Here is a 23396-nt window from a genome sequence, read left to right on the forward strand (position 1 = left end):
AACATGTACAGTAAAACAACAGCCATGCTCACAGTCGTCCCTTCTGATACAACATGTACAGTTAAAACAACCATGGTCAGTCACAGTTACAGCTAAAACTCCACTCGTTAAAAAAAACAGAATCTAGTCACGGCCACAGTTAAAGCAACAGGCACACGAACCTTTAGCTAATACTGGAGCAATGTCTTCTGGGTGGGGTATGTCAAACCAGGCCAGAAATCCCGACAGACAGGTGATCTCCTGCCCCTTCATCTCTTCCCCTTTCAGGTAACGCAGGAACAACTCCACATTGTCTGCAGGAAACACATACAGAATAGTATAACATGAAGCACTACATAAATCGTATATCTAAATTCACAATGATAAATGCAGCGTGGAAAAAATTGATATCCTCAAAATGGCCTCGGTGGCCAAAAAGTAAAACATCTGGTCATGAATTCTGTAAGTAGTCCTACAAACAATTACAGACTCAATATCAGGGACCCATTCATGTAAAGATCACTGTCCTAGAAAAGTTTCAGTGAAATTGTCAAAAATACACAATGAAGGCCAGACAGGGTTATCTATGTTAACATGTCCTCAATGAGCTATGATAAGCTGAACCGTCTAGCTAGTAAAACCTGAAACAAGAACATGAGCATCTCAACAATTACCTATATGCCACTTGTCCAGTGTGTCCTCAAGATGTCTCTTCAGGCACAGCAAGAACTCCATCTCCAGGAGGTGTTGTGGCTGGTCCTCTGCAGTGTGGTTGATGCGGTACCTGCTGGTGTAGTAGGCCAGCACCAGCTTCAGCTGCCACACGCCCGTGGTGTGCAGCCCCTTCTGACACTGGCGGATCAGCTGCTCCAGGATGAAGTGGAGGCAGGTGGCTTCCGGCTTCTCCTGGGTCACACACTCGTACACGATGGTCGACAGCTCCTGAACTGTGGACATGTCCTAGAACACCCGACATACACAAAGGTTGAGGTTAACATTGCTTCAGTTATATCACCTTCTTGGGGGAGGGGCCTTAAATAATAATGATAATGATGAGTGTACATTTATTGCGCTTACTGCCATACACAACTCACCATATCTTCTTTGGACTTGAGGAAGAACTCCGCCAATGCAATAATCCTTGGGTCGGATGTGAAAGACTTGATGATGTTTGGCTAGTAACAATACAAATATAACTTACTGATAAAACATAGTATAAACGGATAAAATAAACAACATGCTCTCAACAAGCAATCAACACAATATATCAGTCATGCTTTGACATGTGTACATGTATCATGGGTGAGTTCAGTTTTACACCGCTTTTAGCAATATTCCAGCAATATAATATGACTGGGGATACCAGAAATGGGCTTCACACATTGTACCCATGTGGGGAATCGGACCCGGGCCTTTGACGTGACGAGCAAACGCTTTAACCACAAGGCCCTCTGCCCTCACTAATATGTCAATAGGGCAATAACTTCTAATCAAGCTATTGATTCATTCATGGTGTGCGGCACTGATTCATTAAAAGGCAAATGGTTAACAATGCTGCACTAAACTATTCAATGCATTGATAAACAAAGAAGAATGTTAAAACCTGGCTATTTATTTACTTTGCTATTTGTTTTGACACAAAATGCATGCTGATCACGGTATTCCAAATAGATAATATTTCTAATATTTTATCAGACAATTATCAGAGGTTTGGTTTGTTGTTTAACACTGAACTCTGAACAATATTTCATCTACATGAAGGCTTCCTGATAATAATCAAATCAGGACCAGACAATCCAGAGATTGATAAAATGAATAATCCACATTGTTGGGGAACAATAACATGCAATTAAAGCTTGTCACCAAGCCTGACCCTCCAATCTATCTGGTCACCTGTCACCAGCATAAGCCAGTGGAACATATGTTCTATCTGGAAGGCAAATTGTTGGACTCTGTCATAATGTTGAAATATGCAGTGAAATCTATGTTGTAGGACAGTAAAGACATTTATCAAACACAAATTCACAATACTATTAGATCTAATACTGCAAAGTTCATCCCTAAATGTGAATGTGTACAAACCTTGCTTGAACAGTGACTTGAATGATCAGAAGTGAGAGATTTGGCAAGCATACTTCGATAGCCCTGCAAACACAAAAACAATATGTGGACACAGATGCTTAACATGAAAATGTCATATCACCACTGAATTCTGTGTAATGTAGTTTTACCACAGAAATAGAGAATCTCACCATATGTCGTTTGATATTGATTATACATCAAGACAAAGTTGAATCCAAGGTCTGGTCACAAACTTAACCAAACCTGAAGAGGTTTTCAATTCTTTGAAGAGAGTCAGTCCTTGGGGTACATATATGCATGCATTTTCTGGCGCTGAAAATGTCCTGTGACAGTTGTATCAATGTTTTAATAAAAAATATTGTACAATAAATAAAATCTTTTTATCTATTATACTGGCCCCCACCTCGTGGAGTTACTCCCGCCACGCTACGATGCGAGCTAACCAGGTAAGCACCTAGGCCGCACTAGGCCCGTATCATCATTCCTTCTGCTGAATAAATCAGTGAACAGAATTGCGGGAGTATGGAGGGAGCCTCTAAGGATCGACTCTCTTCAAAGAATTGAAAACCTCTTCAGGTTTGGTTAATTCTTTTCATAGAGATCGGCCCTTGGGGTACATATATGCATAAACACAGCCTCCCAAAGACCGGAGGCCAGGGAGGAGGGAATTCTGTCAAAGTACACACACAAATAGCGATCGTTAAGAATAATGTAACAGACGCCTACAATCACTCACCTGTCACATGTCCCGGTTTGAGCTTCCCGCGAGAGGCATGATGGGAGGGTAACCGACAGGGAGGAAAGGTACTGAGAGTCGACCTCGTGCAGGTTAAGATAAGAGAACGCACAGAGTGCTTAACGTGAAACAACCCCACCCACCTTTTGGTCTTTTAGAGAGCACCGTAGAGGGGAAAAACACTCACTACCAACCATAATCTCCGTGAGAGAATCGAAAAGGAGGTTATACACCCAGCAGCGACATATCAATAAAACACAATTGAAAGCAGCGCCAACTAAACCAGATAACCAAGACTCACTCGGTCAGGGTGGCAGGACACCGTCCACTTGAGAGAACAGAACGGCCAAAGCGCTTGACGATCGTGAATGTGTATCGAGCTGATAGTGCCTGATAAAAGTGCTAGGCCGGCTCCAAATAGCGGCAGAGCAAATCTCTTCAATGGGTAGTGCCGATGCAAAAGCTTTTGACGTGGCTACTGCCCTGACCGAAAGTGAGCATTCAACCCCTCAGTTGATGAGCCCTGAGCGATGATAGGCAGCATGGTGATAATGACCGATACAAGCCAGCGAGACAGGGTCTGTATGTCAAGCCAGGGCGAGAAATCAGCCCGCAGCACCCCAACCCAGCCTTCCCGATCTAGATTCATGATGATGAAATTGCGGTGGGTTAAGTTTGATGTCATCAAGATGGTATTGGTAGTCTTTTGGACAGGTTTCGGGTGGTCCTTGCAACACGATTCCAGGTTCAAATCGGGGATCCCCGTTGACTTGATATAGGCCGATTGAGAGTCGAGACATCCGATGGGTTGGACAGGGTCTGTTTGAGGAGATTTCAAGGGCTGTGGCCGGGCACCCCAGTCCCAGTCATAATCGCAGGAGCAGAACAGATGGGTATCCGCATCGATCCCTTTGTGTTCGCGCTTATAGGCCTTGAGAGTCTTTACTCGACATCCAACTCCGGTGATGAGGGAGAGTATCCCGATGTGTGAAGGTAAGAGTAGGTAAGTTCGAGCCTCGGCTGCCACGGAGTGGCCCTTCGGAGGATCAGTGTGGGAGCTTGCTCGTCACAGGATGGTGGAGCAAGCTCCCGAATGTGGACATGTTCTACTTTGTTACCGGAAAGACCGCCAGCAGAAATATCACCTTCTTGGGGAGGAGAATACTGACAATGATCTGTGTGGAATACAGTCAGCTGCGGTCTGACTTTTGCAGCACAGCATATCTTCTTTTGGACTTGGCCAACCCTACACAGATGATCGGCAGGGCGCTGAGTAGGAAGACGATAGGAGCTGTCACATGAAAGCATGATAGCCCGGAGAGAATACTGACCGCGATCTGTGTGGAACACAGTCGAAGCGGCCGCTCTCAACAAGGTCTGGCGACATGGGTAGTTGCCAGTTTCTACCCTTTAACATCAACTTAATAGATGTTACGAGTTGCCAACCCATGTAGGAGATGGGACTGGGGCCTTTGGCTTATGAAACAACGCTTTAACCCTGAGCCCTCTACCCTCCTATATCCAATAAGACCGCCACCAGAAATACAGCCTTTCATGTTAATAACTGAATGGAAATAGCCCGATAGACATGAGGACGAGGGACCAGACAGCCAATTGAGCACAATTGACAAATCCCTAAGGTGGGTTGGTTCGCCTCGACAGCAAATCAACCCGATCCCGCGCCAGCTTAAAAGCTGCCTGACGAGGGTGCTGCCCCAGAAGAGCACCATCGACAGGGGTGTGAAAAGTGGAAATAGCAGTGGAGTAGCCACGAATGGTCGGAAGCTGCCAGGCCTTCTTCCAAACGAGCTTGTAAAAACTCCAATACTGACTAAATCCGCGAGAAAAGGGATCTACAATCCCTCTATCTGAACACCAGCGCATAGCGGGACCACCTATCCTCATACTGAACGCTTGTTGAATCCCTACCGGCCAGAATTGTGTCTGCAACTGCAGGTAGGCACCACGGCCTGGGGATAAACTCAGCAATGCGCTGTCGCATCTCCCCGCAGAGCCGCCGAGAAGCGGAAAGCCTCCGGCTCCCTCGACCTCCCTAACGCTCCATGGACTCGGGCGCCCGAGCCCGAAGTCAGAGGCTTGGTCTCCTCGCTAAGAGGACCCGAACCCCCGACCCGTGGGCGGCCTAGCACCAGACACAGAGGGAAGGGAAGAGCTGAAGTAGCTCCCCGCTTCAGCACCTGACACACACTCTCAACCCCGGGTCCCAAGACGCTGGAGGAATACCAGGCAGAACTGGTTCCTCCGCTATCATGGCGCTAGGGACCGGAACCCCAGGAATCCTCAACGGACCCTGCGCCAACACTGAGAGGGTACTGGGAGCGAGCCCCTCCCTTCCGGGTAGCCGAGGCGCCCGGACCCAAGCCAGAGGCAACGGATCTACAGACGCCCCGGGCCAAGGGATCGAGCCGGCTTGGCGATCCCACCCCGACTCTCCGCCCCCTGCTCAGAGTGGGCGGAGGGAACTCCTGCCGGAGACCTCCAACCGACTCATGAACAAGGGACTTCACGGAGTCCATGTGCTGCTGAAAAAGCTGTGTGATTACAGACATGGCAAAACCGCTGGGAGCAGTAGAAGGCTCCTGACTGCGCGACTTAGCCTTTTGCCTGTCTTAGGTTTTTGGCTTTAGACGGGGACCTGGGTCAGTTCCCTCCCCTCTCTCGTGATTTCTATAAAAGAGGAAATCGGCAGCCCGCCTCTTCTGGGCTCATATTTCATGTGTCGGGATTATGTCCGACTTTCTCTAGACAAACAAGACACTTGTCATGCCTGTCTGCTCTGGGTATACTTTGTCCGCAGACAGTACAACCGAAAACGCTTTGAAAGCAAACACGCAAGCATGTAGCTAACAGCCGAGCCAGCAGCATAAATATACACGCACAAAACATTGAAAATTACGCGGAATGCAATTTCACGGGAAGAAATACTTGGTTAAAACGCAATATGACAATCACATGGCATGGCACGCTTAAACTTCCCGCCATGGCAAAACAACACGCGGCGTAAACCATGGGAAAGTAAGCGAAAAATATTTAATACAAAGTCACAATTATGAGACAACCCGACCGCAAAGCCTTACTGTTCCGCTCATAGGACAAAATAAAGACCATACATACAGGTGGTGGTGTCCCAGACATTATTCTCGTAAACTTTGTTTTATGGAAGGAGTTCAGCTCTACACGGCACATCCGCTCAATGGAGTGACAGACGAAGGAATGATGATAACGGGCCTAGGTGCTTACCTGGTTGGCTGCGCAAGCACGCCAGAAGGGAGGTAACTCCACGAGGTGGGGGCCGATAATAGATAAAAAGATTTCATTTATTGTACAATATATTTATTAAAACATTGATACAACTGTCACAGGACATTTTCAGCCAGAAAATGCATATATGTACCCCAAGGACGCATCTCTATGAAAAGAATGTGAAATATGGAAAACTGTGGAAAACGAGGATGAGATTGTGTTAGCATTAAAACATCATTCCTTCCACCTTCTTCAGTACAGAAACAAAACCTGTGTCTTGAATGTAATAAGCAAAGCAACTTCAGTAGCAAAGAGACTAGTGATGTCATTTGATTGTGATAACATGTCAACCAATGACATCACAATGGTCTGCAAAGCACTGATGATGTGAAGTTTAACGTATTTCACGCAAGCATGTGTTGTGAAGATGCTTTTGTTCATGACAGTGTAATCTATAACAGAGCTAGCACACTGAGATACCATTCCACAGTTAAAAATGGATACCTCACTCAGACACACTAAAATCAAGACACATAATACTGATGCCAAGGCAGACAGTTCTTGTCTCACTCCTCAATGCTGGCAGAGAATACAAGAAGAAGAATTTTTTAACATCTCTTGATGAGACATGGTCAGGAGATTGAACAACTACCTTCCACTCTTCCTAGAAATAGCACATTTCAACAATCAGCATTAACTAATCACCATTACGGTAATAGATTGTATCCACCCAGAAAATTACAGTATGCAAAATCAGACTAAGATCTCCAGAGACAATATTTAAGACAAAGAGATGAATCATCCACTTCTAACATCAAACTTTTACTAACCTGTGGATCTTCCATGTAGGACAGATGCCCAGCCCTCTGCTTCACACTGAGTGTACCATTCTTCTGAAGCAAAGTCCTGCAACAACACATATCAATGTAAGCCATCTCTATCACAGCACCGCTATGAATACAGTCTTCTGACCAGTGACAAGGCCTGATGACCTGACTCAGACACAGGTTACTGACACAGAGCCCACTAGTCCCATGTATGATCCCCAGGGAGTTGAGATTGATAATATGACGTGCCGTTGAGTGATCGAGGGAAAAACAAAGGTATAATGCGCCCGATAAATCTCCACTATACCCTGGATGCATCTACAGCTCGAGCCGATGATTTTATTACCTCCTTTGCTGGCTCCACATTATCACAAAAGCCAATCAGATAAGCCGCTGTTACAACCGAAGCTTACCAGTGTCAACAAAGATAGCGGTCGCAGGGGCGAAAGTTTGTTCGCAGTGCGACTCAGATTTGGGGGGGAATACATACAGACAAATGACAGGTCTGAAATCTTAAAAAAATATATGCAAGAACTCCTTCTACCTCTTTGAGAGTACCACTGCAACAACATATTATTATGTTGCCAAGTTTAGTCGGTTACATAATTTAAAAAGCGAAAGTGAGTCGGATTGGTACTCTCAACTTCCCAGCGTAGACACCTGATTGGATAAAAAGCCAACCAAGGGAGGTAATAAAATCATCGGCTCGAGCCGTAGATGCAGCCGATCATTTTCTTAACACTGTAATCTAACACTGGATTTCAATCCAGTCCAGTCACACAAAGAATATTCCACTTTAAAGTTCCTTTTATCAGTAACATGCAACACACCTCAACAAAGCAATAACACTAGTTATTACCGTATTAACAATATATGGTACATTTTTAGTCAAAGTGGGCAATTTTCACATCAGCTGCAGACCCATTGCCAAATATTTGGCCGATCAAGAGGTCTTGATAAAGCCCTGGTGTATGCCCCATTGGAAGATTCAGAACTTCTATGCAATGTTTTATCTGTTTAGGTGTCTTGTCACTGATTACATATTTCATCCATAGCATGCCCAGTAAAAAAAACCCCAAGGATAGTCTCTTCTCACAGTTTCCTTTTGACAGTAATACAAGAGCGATGTACAACAACATGAAGTCATACCTGTCCACCTACTTCTTTGTATGAGTTTCTTTTCCTGCTAGATGCTACATGCTGTATATTGCAACACAATGAAACAGTCATAGCCAAGCTGTATTGTTCAATCAAATTGTAAACAATCATTTGGGAAATTAACAAAATGAAATACATTTTCCTGCTAGAAAGAAGTTTACATACATGATAGTGTTCCAGTTTTTGTCCACACGGAATGTAACCGGCCAATATCTGGGCCCCAGCACCTTGATCTGCAACACAGGTTGTTTACATGATGAAGATGCTTACTGAAGGTGATGGTAGTAAAAGAGTTCCACTGATGTATGCCGAACACTATTATGTGTTGTTTTTACAATGTAACTGAGTTAATTAAAACACTACCTTTCCCAGAGAATGGACAAATTTCCAGATTTACTGATCCTGTCCCATTATAAATGTATGTCAACGTTTCCAAAATGAATCATTCAGATTACAGGATGTCCAGACTAGCAAGGTTTCAGTGTACCTCACTCCCTAAAATGCAATCTGCTTGAATAGTTAGCTAAACTTCTCAATAAGGTCATATCAGAGTATTTGGTGGATCACAATACACACCTGAGCTCCTCAATAAGGCCAACTTGAATCACTGCCTCACCTCCTCAATACAATAAGCTGGGATAACCACCTCGCCTGTTCAATAAGGTCAACTTGGATCACTGCCTCACCTCCTCAATACAATAAGCTGGGATAACCACCTCGTATACCACCTCACCTGTTCAATAAAGTCAACTTGGATCACTGCCTCACCTCCTCAATGCGATCCAGCTCTGGAAGGATACAAGGGGCTATTATCCTGTAGCTGACATTCTTGTACGAAGCACAGTCCTTGAACTTGATCTCCAGAGGAACATAACAGATGTGACCAGTGTCCACATCTCGAGGCAGAACAAGTCTTGGCTCAGCTGCCAACACATACAGGTGGCGGAATGCTTGAAGATGATACCTAAAATAACAGAGAACCACATGGAACAGAACTTAAAAGTCTTTCATCAATGTGACATCAGCAACATTGGCTAGGAAATCAACATAGGAGCCAGAAGGCCAGCAAGTGATACCTAGCAGTGCAATTTTCCAGCTCACAGACAGCATCTGCAGATAATCCACTCCCAAAAAGACAATCCAAAGATTGACTTAGTATTAATCCACATAAAAGGGATACAATGACATCCAATGAACAAAGTCACTGGGTTTGACCACACAATGAGTTACCAAGCCTTATAAGACAAGCATAGTATCCTACCCCAATCCCATCCTACAATCCCCACAAGAGTGATGCTGAATGAGGACTGTACAGCAAACACGACACTGATATGAAAACATCAAACCTGTTTGTTGTCAGTATTCAGTATATCATAAGTATTGTGTACTGTGTGTAGTCATAGTGTACCTGTTGTCATTACTGTGAGCTGGGTAGATGGGAAAGAAGGCACACAGCAATGCTCCAATAGCCTCGGGCTTTGTGCTTAAAGTGTACCTGGAGACAAAACAACAGTATCGTTAAATATACTAACAATAAACAGATATGCTTTAAATTAGTTTTTCATCAAGGGATATTTAAGAATTAAAAAGGTACTGTAGGTTTCAAATATGCAAATAGAATAAAAACAGTTTGCTCATTTACAGGTATTTGGCACGGGTAACTGCTCCTAGTTTTGCCATAAAACTTGTGCCATCCGATATTATAAAGTGTTTTTTATAATAAGAAATCAAACACTATTATTGAGAGTAGCCTCATAAACAAGGCCATGGACATGTGGGATCTAACCCCTCTCTTACCTGCCACCACCCAGGAAGAGTAGCCCAGTAAACAAGGCTATGGACATGTGGGATATAACCCCTCTATTACCTGCCACCACCCAGGAAGAGTAGCCCAGTAGACAAGGCTATGGACATGTGGGATCTAACCCATCTGTATTACCTGCCACCACCCAGGAAGAGTAGCCCAGTAAACAAGGCTATGGACAGATTACCTCCCACCACCCCCAGTAGACAAGGCTATGGACATGTGGGATCTAACCCATCTGTATTACCTGCCACCACCCAGGAAGAGTAGCCCAGTAGACATGGCTATAGACATGTGGGATCTAACCCCTCTATTACCTGCCACCACCCAGGAAGAGTAGCCCAGTAGACAAGGCTATAGACATGTGGGATCTAACCCCTCTGTATTACCTGCCACCACCCAGGAAGAGTAGCCCAGTAGACATGGCTATAGACATGTGGGATCTAACCCATGGCTATAGACTGTATTACCTGCCACCACCCAGGAAGAGTAGCCCAGTAGACATGGCTATAGACATGTGGGATCTAACCCGTCTGTATTACCTGCCACCACCCAGGAAGAGTAGCCCAGTAGACAAGGCTATGGACATGTTTGATCTAACCCCTCTGTATTACCTGCCACCACCCAGGAAGAGTAGCCCAGTAGACATGGCTATAGACATGTGGGATCTAACCCGTCTGTATTACCTGCCACCACCCAGGAAGAGTAGCCCAGTAGACAAGGCTATAGACATGTGGGATCTAACCCGTCTGTATTACCTGCCACCACCCAGGAAGAGTAGCCCAGTAGACAAGGCTATGGACATGTTTGATCTAACCCCTCTGCATTACCTGCCACCACCCAGGAAGAGTAGCCCAGTAGACATGGCTATGGACATGTGGGATCTAACCCCTCTGCATTACCTGCCACCACCCAGGAAGAGTAGCCCAGTAGACATGGCTATAGACATGTGGGATCTAACCCGTCTGTATTACCTGCCACCACCCAGGAAGAGTAGCCCAGTAGACAAGGCTATAGACATGTGGGATCTAACCCCTCTGCATTACCTGCCACCACCCAGGAAGAGTAGCCCAGTAGACATGGCTATAGACATGTGGGATCTAACCCCTCTGTATTACCTGCCACCACCCAGGAAGAAGAGCCCAGTAGACAAGGCTATAGACATGGCTATGCCACCACCCAGGAAGAGAGCCCAGTAGTGGGCTATAGACATGTGGGATCTAACCCCTCTGCATTACCTGCCAGTAGACAAGGCTATAGACATGTGGGATCTAAACCCCATTACCTGCCACCACCCAGGCCACCACCCAGGAAGAGTAGCCCAGTAGACAAGGCTATGGACATGTTTGATCTAACCCCTCTGCATTACCTGCCACCACCCAGGAAGAGTAGCCCAGTAGACAAGGCTATGGACATGTTTGATCTAACCCCTCTGCATTACCTGCCACCACCCAGGAAGAGCAGCCCAGTAGACATGGCTATGGACATGTTTGATCTAACCCCTCTGCATTACCTGCCACCACCCAGGAAGAGTAGGCCAGTAGACAAGGCTATAGACATGTGGGATCTAACTCCTCTATTACCTGCCACCACCCAGGAAGAGTAGCCCAGTAGACAAGGCTATGGACATGTTTGATCTAACCCCTCTGCATTACCTGCCACCACCCAGGAAGAGTAGGCCAGTAGACAAGGCTATAGACATGTGGGATCTAACTCCTCTATTACCTGCCACCACCCAGGAAGAGTAGCCCAGTAGACAAGGCTATAGACATGTGGGATCTAACCCCTCTGTATTACCTGCCACCACCCAGGAAAGTAGCCCAGTAGACAAGGCTATCTAACCCTCTGTTTGAGTCTAGACAAGGCTATGGACATGTGGGATCTAACTGCATTACCTGCCACCACCCAGGAAGAGTAGCCCAGTAGACAAGGCTATGGACATGTGGGATCTGTATTACCTAAGCCCAGTAGACAAGGCTGGGCCACCACCCAGGAAGAGTAGCCCAGTAGACAAGGCCTGATCTAACCCCCTGTATTACCTGCCACCACCCAGGAAGAGTAGCCCAGTAGACAAGGCTATGGAAATGTGGGATCTAACCCTTCTCTATAACCTGCCACCACCCAGGAAGAGTAGCCCAGTAGACAAGGCTATGGAAATGTGGGATCTAACCCCTCTATAACCTGCCACCACCCAGGAAGAGTAGCCCAGTAGACATGGCTATAGACATGTGGGATCTAACCCCTCTATTACCTGCCACCACCCAGGAAGAGCAGCCCAGTAGACATGGCTATAGACATGTGGGATCTAACCCCTCTATTACCTGCCACCACCCAGGAAGAGTAGCCCAGTAGACATGGCTATGGACATGTGGGATCCATACATCATGTAAGAGTACTGGGGACCGACTCTCTTCCTCAACATGCGACATATCCTCATCACCTCCAGGTTCCCTGTGCCTGCCATCACCTGCAAACCAGAAGTGGCTATGGACATGTGGGAACCAGTTCCTGCAGATCTACATAAAGATCACAGATATATATCATTCCAATTTCCTGCATGCAAGTCATAATTTGCAACAAACGTAACAGATGAAAGCATGAGTGAGTTGGGCTCAACACCACGTTAAAGAGGATTTCAGTTTATCACGTTCTGTCAGCTAGATATGGGGGAAAGCCAATATGATGCTGGTCTTAGATACAAAGCAAAGTAATAACCTGTGGGTGTGGTGCTGACAAATCTAGAAGCATAATCTGGGCAAATCTAAAATCTGAAATTCACACCCATGATCAAATACTTCTGGCATGTCTAAAGGATGTAATCTGAAAGGAAATTTGTGCTACATTTGACAATTTGGTCACCTTTGACCCAAGTTAGAGGTAAGGCTAAGAACATTTTGTGCCACATGACCCTTTGTGTTCAGGCAATACATTTACACAGTCTTAGAAGCAAACTGGACTCCTCACCATGGACAGTCCAGTGAGTATGACACACAGTCCATTTTCCACAGAGCTCTTGCCTGCCTGTTCACAATAGCTTGGGACAGACAATGCCTGGAGACAACGCTTCATACAGTCCATCTGTGGAGAAACGTCAAATTCGAAGCTCAATGACTATTGGTTACACAAGACACAATATGACTACAGCTGATGTCTAATTAATGTCTAGGGGGTAATGATGATTTTAAGGGGGTGTCACCATTTTGTTCTGGGAACTTGGGGGGGAAAAGCAATTTTGTACATATGTACTGGGAGGGGAAGAGGGGGGTTGGGGGTTTCTGTAATTTATTACATAAAAATATTTTACAATTATGCTTAATAATTATGGGAATAGGGGGTGTCATTGATTTTGTACATGACATAAAGGGGGGGGGCACTTATTTTGTAAATAAATTCAACAGAACGTAAGGGATATGATAAATGTCAACTTGAAAGTGTAAGCTATGTCTACAACAAACACACTTTTAACGAAATGATGGATATATCAAACTGTTTGTTTCATCCCCACCTCTTGACTCATATTTCATAAATTTGGATTAATTAAAGGAAAATATTCTTGAGACCACTTGTTTCATTACTTGTCATGTAATCTGGGATATTTGTGCAAAGCTGTGGAATACCTATCTGGCACTGAACTCAGTACTTACTAGGGTATTGTAAGCAGTCTGGTTGGCCGATCCAGCAAACTTGAGACTGAGCGCCATGCATGCCCCGGCAACTATGTTACAGTAAGCTTGGCTGCAAAAACACATACGCAGAGTAACAGCAGCAGTGGAAGCACCTTGAACCCATCACACTGGAACTAGTTGGACCAGCAGTAGTATCTCGTAGTTTTACTCAGTTCAATACTGCAGTATTGCAGTATTCAAACAAATCAACTCTGAATGCAAAAACATCATCCCCAGGGTACTGGATCCAGACACCAAGTGATGTATGTTTAAGTTTCTGGCTTGTTCATGAGACAAACTACTAGAAATTCCAATTTTGTTATCTGTTCTGTTTTGTACTCTTCTTGCAAAATTTTAACTTGCCCTATACTCCAGTTGTATGACCCAGTTGTTTACCCATGAAAATGGTCAGCCATTCTAAAATTAACAGGTCAGCATCAACAAAGTCGCTTTCATCAACAAAAACAGAGGTTAATTACCTCCTTTGGTAAATTGGCATCACAGCAAGACATGCACAATACCTTGATTTGCAGACACCCACAAAGCTATTAATTGGTAATATAAACAAAACACTATTTTGTGGTAGTTGTAAGCAAGTACCTGTGATGAATACAATTTATAGTTTCTATTCACAAAATTCCAATAACTGTAATAAAAAAGATACTTAGTCATCAAAAATAATTCAGAAAATGATCATTTCAATGCTACACACAGGACTTTATTCTTAAGCTAAAGTCTGCTATGATATGAATACATCAGTGAGCAGTAAACATCGCACAGACATGAGAGGCTGTTTATAGTGCCTATGTTTTTATTATTTGTAAACAGACTATGCTGATCAAGAATGTCTACCTCATTGTTTCAAAGTCAATGAAAATATCCTCTTCTTCCACTGTTTGATTCTTCTTAAAGGCATATTTCTTTACAATCTGAAGTCATAAATGTATCATTCTCTATAACATCAGTGTCTTTATTCACCACAGAATCCCCATTTCTGGTGTCCCCCGCCGTGATGTTGCTGGAATATTGCTAAAAGCGGCGTAAAACCAAACTCAGTCAGTCAGTCACCACAGAATCATCAACAAGTGAATCTTGATCTCTGTAAACATTTTGTTTAATGTAATTTCAGAAGTGATGTTCACAATGTGGCAGTTCCAGCATCACTACAGTGTATGAGTGAGTGAGTTTAGTTTTATGCCGCTTTTAGCAATATACCAGAGATGCCAACCCTGAATCAAAGGAAAGCGGAGTCATGCCTTGCTAAAAGCAATTCCCGAGCCCTGAAGGTGCCAGTTGGGGGTGAGCATGAGAGGGGGTTCGAGCCCCTTTAGACGGTGGGGGTCTTTAGATTTAGCCTGCAAATATGCAATTACTGGGCATACTTAACCAGATAATTCTTAACTCAAACGAACATATTTACTAAAATTCTTTCAAACATTCTAAATTTACAAACATATTTGTATTTTCTAAAAAATCGGAGTTTTTCATAGACAAATCTGAGAGTGGATTTTGTATTTGAACATCAGAGTAACTCCTCCAAAATCGGAGTGGTTGGCATCTCTGATATACTGACGGGGACACCAGAAATGGGCTTCACACATTGTACCCATGTGGGGCATCGAACCCGCATCTTCGGCATGATGAGCCAACGCTTTAACCACAAGTCTACCCCACCATCCCCTACAGTGCATGAGGGCTAAATTGTTGGCTATATGGAGATTGAATCTTTCAAAGTTGAATCTCCAGTGTCTGAAACAAGATTTACTTACTTCAAGGCCCTGTTTTATGGTACTGACAATGCTAAAACTGAGAGACACATGATAGGTGCTTACCTCGTGTCATTCACAAAGGAGTGAGTTAATATAGCTAAACGCCACGTCGTCATTTTTGCAGCTATTAACAGCGTGAAATGTATTTTGTTTTACAGTATGTCCACATATTGCCTTTTGTTATAAGCATAGATTTCTGGGGACCAGTTCTGTCTGTTTATTTGTTTGTTTGTTGTTTAACGGTGCACTCAGCAATATTCCAGCTATATGGTGGCAGTTTGTAAATAATCGTGTCTGGACCAGACAATCTAATGATCAACAGCATGAGCATCGATCTACACAATTGGGATACGCTGACATGTGTTAACTTAGTCAATGAGCCTGACCACATGATCCTGTTAGTCGCCTCTGATGACAAGCATGGGTTGCTGACAGGGTTTTACACAGACTTTAAAACATGGGAGTCATGGTGACTCACAATATTTATTTTTGGGAGTCATTTTCAATATTTGGGAGTCATGAAAAGTTTAATATTTCTTTGTGCTAATCATTCTCAGTATGTAAATGCATGTCACACCACCAAATGAAACTACAGCATTGTTCAATTCAAACAGCCAGGATTATTGTCTCCTCCGAGTTCTTTGGAACAATCTGACAATATTTTTTTTGCTTAATATGAAATCGATTTTATTGAACTGAGTTGTGAGGGTCACCCATAAAACTTGCATCAAGCTTAACTCGTATGATAATATTTTGAGAGTCCTTTACAAAATTGTTGCCTCGAATACGCAGGAATAACGTGTCATGTAAAACCCTGGTTGCTGAAGACGAATTCTAACCCAGATCTTCATGGATAGGACCAGTTCTGACCTGGAATACCCAAACCAACGCATAATTTTGATTCTGTGTGATCCTGAATATTAAGATATTGTTTGGGTCAATATTTTCACAAACCATATTTTGACCACCTTACTGAAACACTACTTTATGACACACCGTAAAACAGTGCCAGTGTACCCATTAGTGTAACTGTACAGCTGAGAGTGTAAGAATTCACTGACCTCAGGTATATGGCTGCCAACCCAGCTAAGGTTAGGCACGATGGAGTCCCACATCACCAAGCCTCGACTGAGTGTCTGTAATATTTATAGAGAATAGTGTTGATAAAGACAAACACACCATCTAAGATACCACAAACACTCTTGACCATGATGCTCTATTTGTCCAATTCCAGATCCAGAATTATATACCATTAGTCTTTACAAATATATTACTGATATACTTAGGCAGAGAAATTACTATTATCAATACTTCAAACTACAATGAAAATAGGACTGCATGGTGTTACCAGTATACTGGAATATTGCAATACGCTTTTCAAATGATACATACTGCAATATTTTTTCCTAGAACTGGTAACATATATGAAGTTTTTATGATTATCTTTATGGTTTAAATTAAAATCTAAACAGGTTTTCATTCACAACAAATGTTAACCTTCGTTATTCTGTAATACTATAAATTGTATAAAAAAGAAAATAGATATGCAACCTAAGTTTGAGATTGCTATTATCAGAACCATAACATACATGTTTAGGGACTTATAATGTAGAAAATAGTATTGACATACACAATTAGTGTCACTCACTATCAAACACTGAAGTTCCCAATATATCGCAATATGTATCGCAACACGGGTACCTGAATTGCGATATATTGCAATACAATTTATTTGCTAATACACAGCCCCACTTGTCATAAATGAATATTTTTCACGTCACTCTAAACCCATAACATTCTGCTTTGCATATATGCATTAATCTGGATACCTGCAAATTATCAACATATATTCCAATACATATCCTACCCTAAGCAACAGGAAGTCAGGTCGCACATGGTCCAGCATAAACTGAGTGTCTGGTGGCTTCAGCCACTCTGCTACTGCACTGTTAAAAACAAAGTAAAACATCAATTTTGTGGGCATGTTTTGAGAATCAGTATCTTTAAATGTTTATCGAGTGAGTGAGTGAGTGAGTGAGTGAGTGAGTGAGTGAGTGAGTGAGTGAGTGAGTGAGTGAGTGAGTGTGAGTGAGAGTGAGTGAGTGAGTGAGTGAGCGTGTGAGTGAGTGAGTGAGTGAGTGAGTGAGTGAGTCGAGAGTGAGTGAGAGTGAGGGAGCTGAGCATGAGTGATTATCAAATGTTTAATAAGAGCATCAGACTGTTCACATATGCTTTCACAACAATACAAACAAAACCATTCACAATAATATTAAAAACAAAATCTACAAACAATAATATTAAAAACAAAATCTACAACCGAAAACGACCATTATTGGAATCAACACATCACCATTCAGAACTGTTCTTCTGAAAATTCAGAATATCTGGCAACAAGGTTCCAAACACATAAGATCAGATCTTTTCAAACATATCTGTCATGTGGATCTCCACATTACCTGTTGCCAGTGTTGAAGAACAGCATCCCCAGTGCTAGTGTCGCCCCTGGCGCCGTCACATTGACATTCACACTATCACCCTCCTGCAACATAAGGGGGGAATCAAACAGCAAAAAGTAGGGTAAACAGGTACAGCTTTCTTCAGAAGCGTGATTATCAGGATCAGGAACAAAACAGCTAGAAAAGATTATGTTTTTGTCACATTTATCATTTTTAGTGAAACACTATGTGAAATAAACACATCTGACCAAGACCTGGCCTAGTCAGAATGACAAGCAGCTTGAACTATGTCTACATACCCATATAAGGTAGCTGGGAGACTTGTACCTATCCTTATAAGGACCAGGCTGAAAGATAGCAATAGTGTTTGTAATGCCTTCAAGAACCACTAAACTATTATATTGATTGTTTACTAAAGGAGTTTGACAATTAGAATTTGAGAATTAACATGCAAGGAACTGTGATATAATAAATATACCTTAAATAATACAGACAATTATAATAACAAGACCTTTTGAATCAGAATATTTCATAAAAACAGAACCAAAAAGTTATAATAATGACATTGATTATCAGTGGAAATACTTCAAAAGAAAGGAAATAACTCAACTCACCAATGGTCTCTTGTGACCGCCTACCATGAAGTGACACAAGATGTCCGCCATGCTGTGGTCTGACAGACCCACTGTCTGCCTCCCTTTCTGAAAACACAGCATTCAAAATTTCTTGTATTGGCCAATGACATGGTTGAAATCTAAACCTTAATCTAAACCTGATTTTTTAAAATTAATCTGAATTTGGCTCCTTGTGAAACTGACTTGTCTATGTTACTTCAGCTAAAGGTCAACATGTCAGGTGACTGACTGAAAATATGTATCTTTAAGGCAAGTGTCCAAAGTGTTGTTTCTACTGACCCCAAACATGAGTAGGCCCAAGGCAAGACCAGCTGCAAGGGCATAGGACTCCCTGTCAGAACAGTTCTCCATCTCGGGGCCTGGGGGGCGACCTGTCACAAGACAATGGAATCCACTGAGACCAAAACAGCTTTAATGTACCATACATTTCACATACGTTTCACATACATGCACATAATGGTCCCCTACAATGTCCCCACCATGTGTAGGTACCCACCGATCTCGGACAGTAGTGTTTCTGCCATATGCAGGTGCCCTGTACCCTGGTAAACAAGGCCGACGCCCAGTATGGCTGCTACCTGGGTGTTGTGGGGAATGTTGAGCTCGGTGGATGTGGGTGGGAGCAGGGCTGGCACATGGATGCTGAGTAGACGAGTGATGGCCATATCCATTGTTCCCTTTCTGACAAACACACACAAAAAAACACTGCATAATAACCATTTGATGTTCTATGAAGGTCTGGTATTTTGGGTTGAGATCAAACACTATTTCAGTCCCTGCCTCAAGAAATATTTTCTTTGAAAGGAACCAAACAATTTTTACCACAAAACACTTTAAGAAACAGTCAGCATGTAAATGATCAGATATTCATAGTCAAATAATATGTCAATTCCAGGATACAACATGTCCCCCAGCAATCTATGCTTGACAAAAGATGCCAAAATGGATCACGTCCAGTGAGTTGGGTGCCCTGTGAACTTATACTCGAATAGTGTGTGACATGTGACAAAACATGTTATATTTTGTCCAGATACGAATATTTATTGGCCAAACATCCAATCAGATCATGGTTACAAAAATTTTGAATAATCTCTCTTTGAAACCCAATCATTCTCTGTAGAAAAGGCTTGCATTAGACAACATATTGTACTGAATTCACTGAAGACACTGGAACACTTACTTGGCTGCTGCTAAACCAAGCAGTAAACCAATAGTCGTCATTTCATGTCCCTGAAAAACAAGATGAGATATACAGTACAACTAATGAGTACTGCTGGTATTCCCTAGAGATATAATGTATACCAGGGTCTGTAAAATGGTTGCGTGAGTGAGTGAGTGAGTTTGGCAGTAAGCAATATTCCAGCTATATGGCGGTGGTCTGTAGATAATTGAGTCTGGACCAGACAATCCAGTGAGCAACAGCATGAGCATCGATCTGAGCAATTGGGAACCGATAACATGTGTCAACCAAGCCAGCGAGCCTGGCCACCCATCCCGTTAGTCGCCTTTTACGACAAGCATGGGTTACTGCAGATCAGTTCTAACACGGACCTTCACAGGTCGCAATATGGTTGAGCACCAGAAGTACCAAAGTAGAATAGAATTGAATACACATTGTCATTTAGCAAGTGGTCAAATGTTACGTATGCTATATTTGGGAATACACTTTCTTAGTAAAGTGGTAGGTGCAACTTTGTGTGCTGGCAATTAGGTGCCTGACTCTGAGGGTATGGGTTTGAATTCCAAATGGGATTCAACCCAACAAAGATAGTAGAATCGGTACTTTACTAAGAAAGTGTAATCCCAAATATAACATATGTTAGAATAGAATTACCCCGTATTATCAAATAGGTTTCTCATTTCAGGAAATAGTTAAAAACAACAGGCATATGTGTAAGGCTGCTAGCCCAGACTGAAGCTGGTTTTATACACATTCCTTGCAGTGAAGCATGGGACTATCATACGTTGGAGTAAAGAAAATGCAACTTCAGTATGTGCACGTCCAGATCGTTTCACATGTCCAGATCGCTTCATACGTGCATCTAAATATTTTGTTGGGCTCCAAAAATAACATTTGAAGTCACACAACTTGAGACCAAGAGTACTGTCAAATGTTCCATTGCAGCCAAACAGTCACCAGTCACATAACTAATAGATGCAAATGGCATTCATTGCAATACGAGTGAGTGAGTGTGAGAGTGAGTGAGCAAGTGAGTGAGTGAATGAGTGAGTGAGCAAGTGAGTGAATTTAGTTTTACGCTGCTTTTAGAAATATTCCAGCTATATCCCATGTGGGGAATTGAACCCGGATCTTCGGCGTGAAGAGTAAACGCTTTAGCGACTAGGCTACCCCGCCACCCCTCAATACATAATACATAGCTCAATGCAATACCAACTTCCAGTCAATACCAAGCCCTCACCTTACTGAGGTAGTCATGAACATTGAGAATGTTGAGTTTGACCAGGTGGTTGTTGAGACCCAGAGCCATCAGGAAGCCAGCGTACTCATTGGACAACTCATTACTCTTGGGTTTGTTATATATAATCCATGTCGATTCAACCTGAAAATCAGTAGGTAACATTTAAACAAGTGATTTCACTGAGCAAGCATGACTTTTACCATGTTGAAAACACCTTAATATTACTGATATAATGGCAACATCTTGCAAACAAGTAACCAAACAGGACTGCTGGATGGTCCTTGTTGTTAACTTCAGTCACAGAGAGAGAAGTATTTGGGTAATGTCATAGCCCCCACGCCCCGTTTGAAATAACTTGTACCCCTACAAAAACAACCACCCATCCACTGACACACTTTCATCCCCAATCCCCACTCCCGCCCTTCCATACCCACACCCACACACCCATACTCACACTCAAACACATACTCACACACCCAAATCCATACTCACATTCAAACAAATACACCCACACTCACACTGACTGACTGAGTTTGGTTTTTACGCCGCTTTTAGCAATATTCCAGCAACATCACGGCGGGGGACACCAGAAATGGGCCTCACACATTGTGCCCATGTGGGGATTTGAACCCAGGTCTTTGGTGTCACGAGCCAACGCTTTAACCATTAGGCTACCCCAACGCCCCCACACTCACACACACCCACACTAACACACATAAACCCACACACCCACAATCCCCCCTTCCCCAACCCAGCACACCTATACCCAATACCTCTTCCACAATTCCCCAACAACATCCATCAACAACAACCTCCCACCCTCTCACAAACCATTAGGTAAACTTAAATCGGAACACACACACTTACTGGTTAAAATTCAAAATATGCATTCCCCCACTGTAGTTGCATAAGAATATTTGACCATCCCCTTTAAATACTCTTAGATTCCTCTCTCGCAGGCATGTTGTCATCACCTGAGATACATTGGCGATCCTGAGCCCCGCAGCGACACCATTGTGAAACTGAGGCCAGGCAGCCATGTTGGCAGGAGTGTCGATGTGTGTGAGATCAACTGTTGTGTTTCTGAAACACAAACATCACATGTATCCATATACTAGCAAAGAAAAAAAAAACAGAGAAGAATTTTTAAAATACGTATTTGCCCTGTCCTCATAAGCATCCCCGATCACATTTTCAACTGATAAAAACATATACTTTTTTAGCACCCTCCTTTTTGAGGTTTATTTACGTTGCATATAAGGGCTGTAACGAATAAACTTTGTGGCAAAAAACGATACGTATCTTGATTACTGGGTAACAAATACGGATCATTATTCACGAATACAATAATTAATGTTGCCATTGTTGTTATTGACCATGTTTTGATGTCATTAAAACCTATTGAACGAGCTTTATATTTTATCTTTGTAGTGTTTTTTTTTACGTGTTCAAGTGAACAAGTGATTTAAATAAGTGCAATTGTTTAAGCACCCAGGGCGCTTAAGACATGGGAGTACAGAACTGTCCAGCACTATCAGAACAGGATAGATAAAGTATATGCTTAAATAACTTAAACATTAGATATCAGAGTTACATTTATGCCCCACAAGAATGGTTAATCATGTTTAACAGGACAGTAGCCCAGGTAAAATGTCCCTGATACAAGATCCTGGAGAGGTGAAGTGTCATGGGGTTTTAGGTCATGATCATAATGTGTAGCTGATGTGGTGGAGACTGCGGCATTGAATTCATTGGCATTTTCTCACGCACTTGCTGAAACCGGATGAGCAGACTTACCTTGGTGGTGCTCTCCCCGTGAGACAGAGTTTGGGGATAGGGAGAGTCTCTGTTGGAAGGGGCTGGTATGTTGACAAAGTGAACATTCCCCTGAAAAAACAACATCCATTAAGTGCCATGGAAACCAAAACTGGGTGTCGTACATCATGCATATACCTGAAGAAATTTAAATAATCTTCCACAGTAAGACCAATCTTACAAGAAATGTGATTCTTGACTAGGTGCCTCTGTCCAACACTGGGTCTATCAAGCATGCTACTGCCCTTTGTGAAACTTATCTTAATATATTTGTATTGGAAAAGAGTTATCAGAGGTTGCCAAATTCAACTCTAATCCTAGCCATTTTATTGAATTTCAATTTGAATGTATTTTCAAGGCAGATACAAACATAAGTCAGGGCAGTCCCTTTTAAGGCTATTTCAAACATGTGTGAACCACTTCTGTGGAAAAGGTCCATCATAAAAAAATCTACTGACTATATAATGTCAGGCAGCAGACAAGTCAAGCGGTATATAAGACACTTCAACTAAAGCTGCTGGGACTGCTTTCCTAAACTGAGTTCTCACTTAACTCCCCTTTGTGAAACAAAGCCGGTATGTTCTCACCTTCCTGTTGGGAGGGACATTGTCCTGATACAGATGGCCAGAAGGTGTCTCTCCTGCTCTTCAATGAAGTCATGGTCACTGAAACATGACATATATATTGGAAGCATTCTCCCTCAATTATTGCTGATTTGGCCTAATTATTGAACATGATAGGGATTACAAGATCACAATTCCACCAAAACATGTATTAGAGACATGT

The 23396-nt window shown here is 42.9% G+C and overlaps 1 protein-coding gene across 1 annotated transcript in view; it reads right to left on the reverse strand.

The window, feature by feature from the left end:
* The window catches only part of LOC124255304 (anaphase-promoting complex subunit 1-like), a 64433-nt gene that overhangs the window by 8739 nt on the left and 32298 nt on the right, over positions 1-23396 (reverse strand). Inside the window, 24 exon segments of the mRNA XM_046689186.1 lie at positions 162-293; positions 654-939; positions 1074-1154; positions 2062-2124; positions 6892-6967; positions 8212-8279; positions 8815-9010; positions 9455-9541; positions 12172-12317; positions 12815-12928; positions 13495-13585; positions 14368-14444; positions 16346-16420; positions 17152-17230; positions 17741-17823; positions 18040-18087; positions 18355-18441; positions 18655-18746; positions 18872-19056; positions 19556-19605; positions 20796-20936; positions 21770-21878; positions 22593-22682; positions 23198-23275. Of these exon segments, the coding sequence (XP_046545142.1) occupies positions 162-293; positions 654-939; positions 1074-1154; positions 2062-2124; positions 6892-6967; positions 8212-8279; positions 8815-9010; positions 9455-9541; positions 12172-12317; positions 12815-12928; positions 13495-13585; positions 14368-14444; positions 16346-16420; positions 17152-17230; positions 17741-17823; positions 18040-18087; positions 18355-18441; positions 18655-18746; positions 18872-19056; positions 19556-19605; positions 20796-20936; positions 21770-21878; positions 22593-22682; positions 23198-23275 (2534 nt within the window).

This window comes from Haliotis rubra, unplaced genomic scaffold, assembly GCF_003918875.1.
Source record: "Haliotis rubra isolate DU_JTF1 unplaced genomic scaffold, ASM391887v1 Scf6, whole genome shotgun sequence".
NCBI classification, from domain to species: Eukaryota; Metazoa; Mollusca; class Gastropoda; order Lepetellida; family Haliotidae; genus Haliotis; species Haliotis rubra.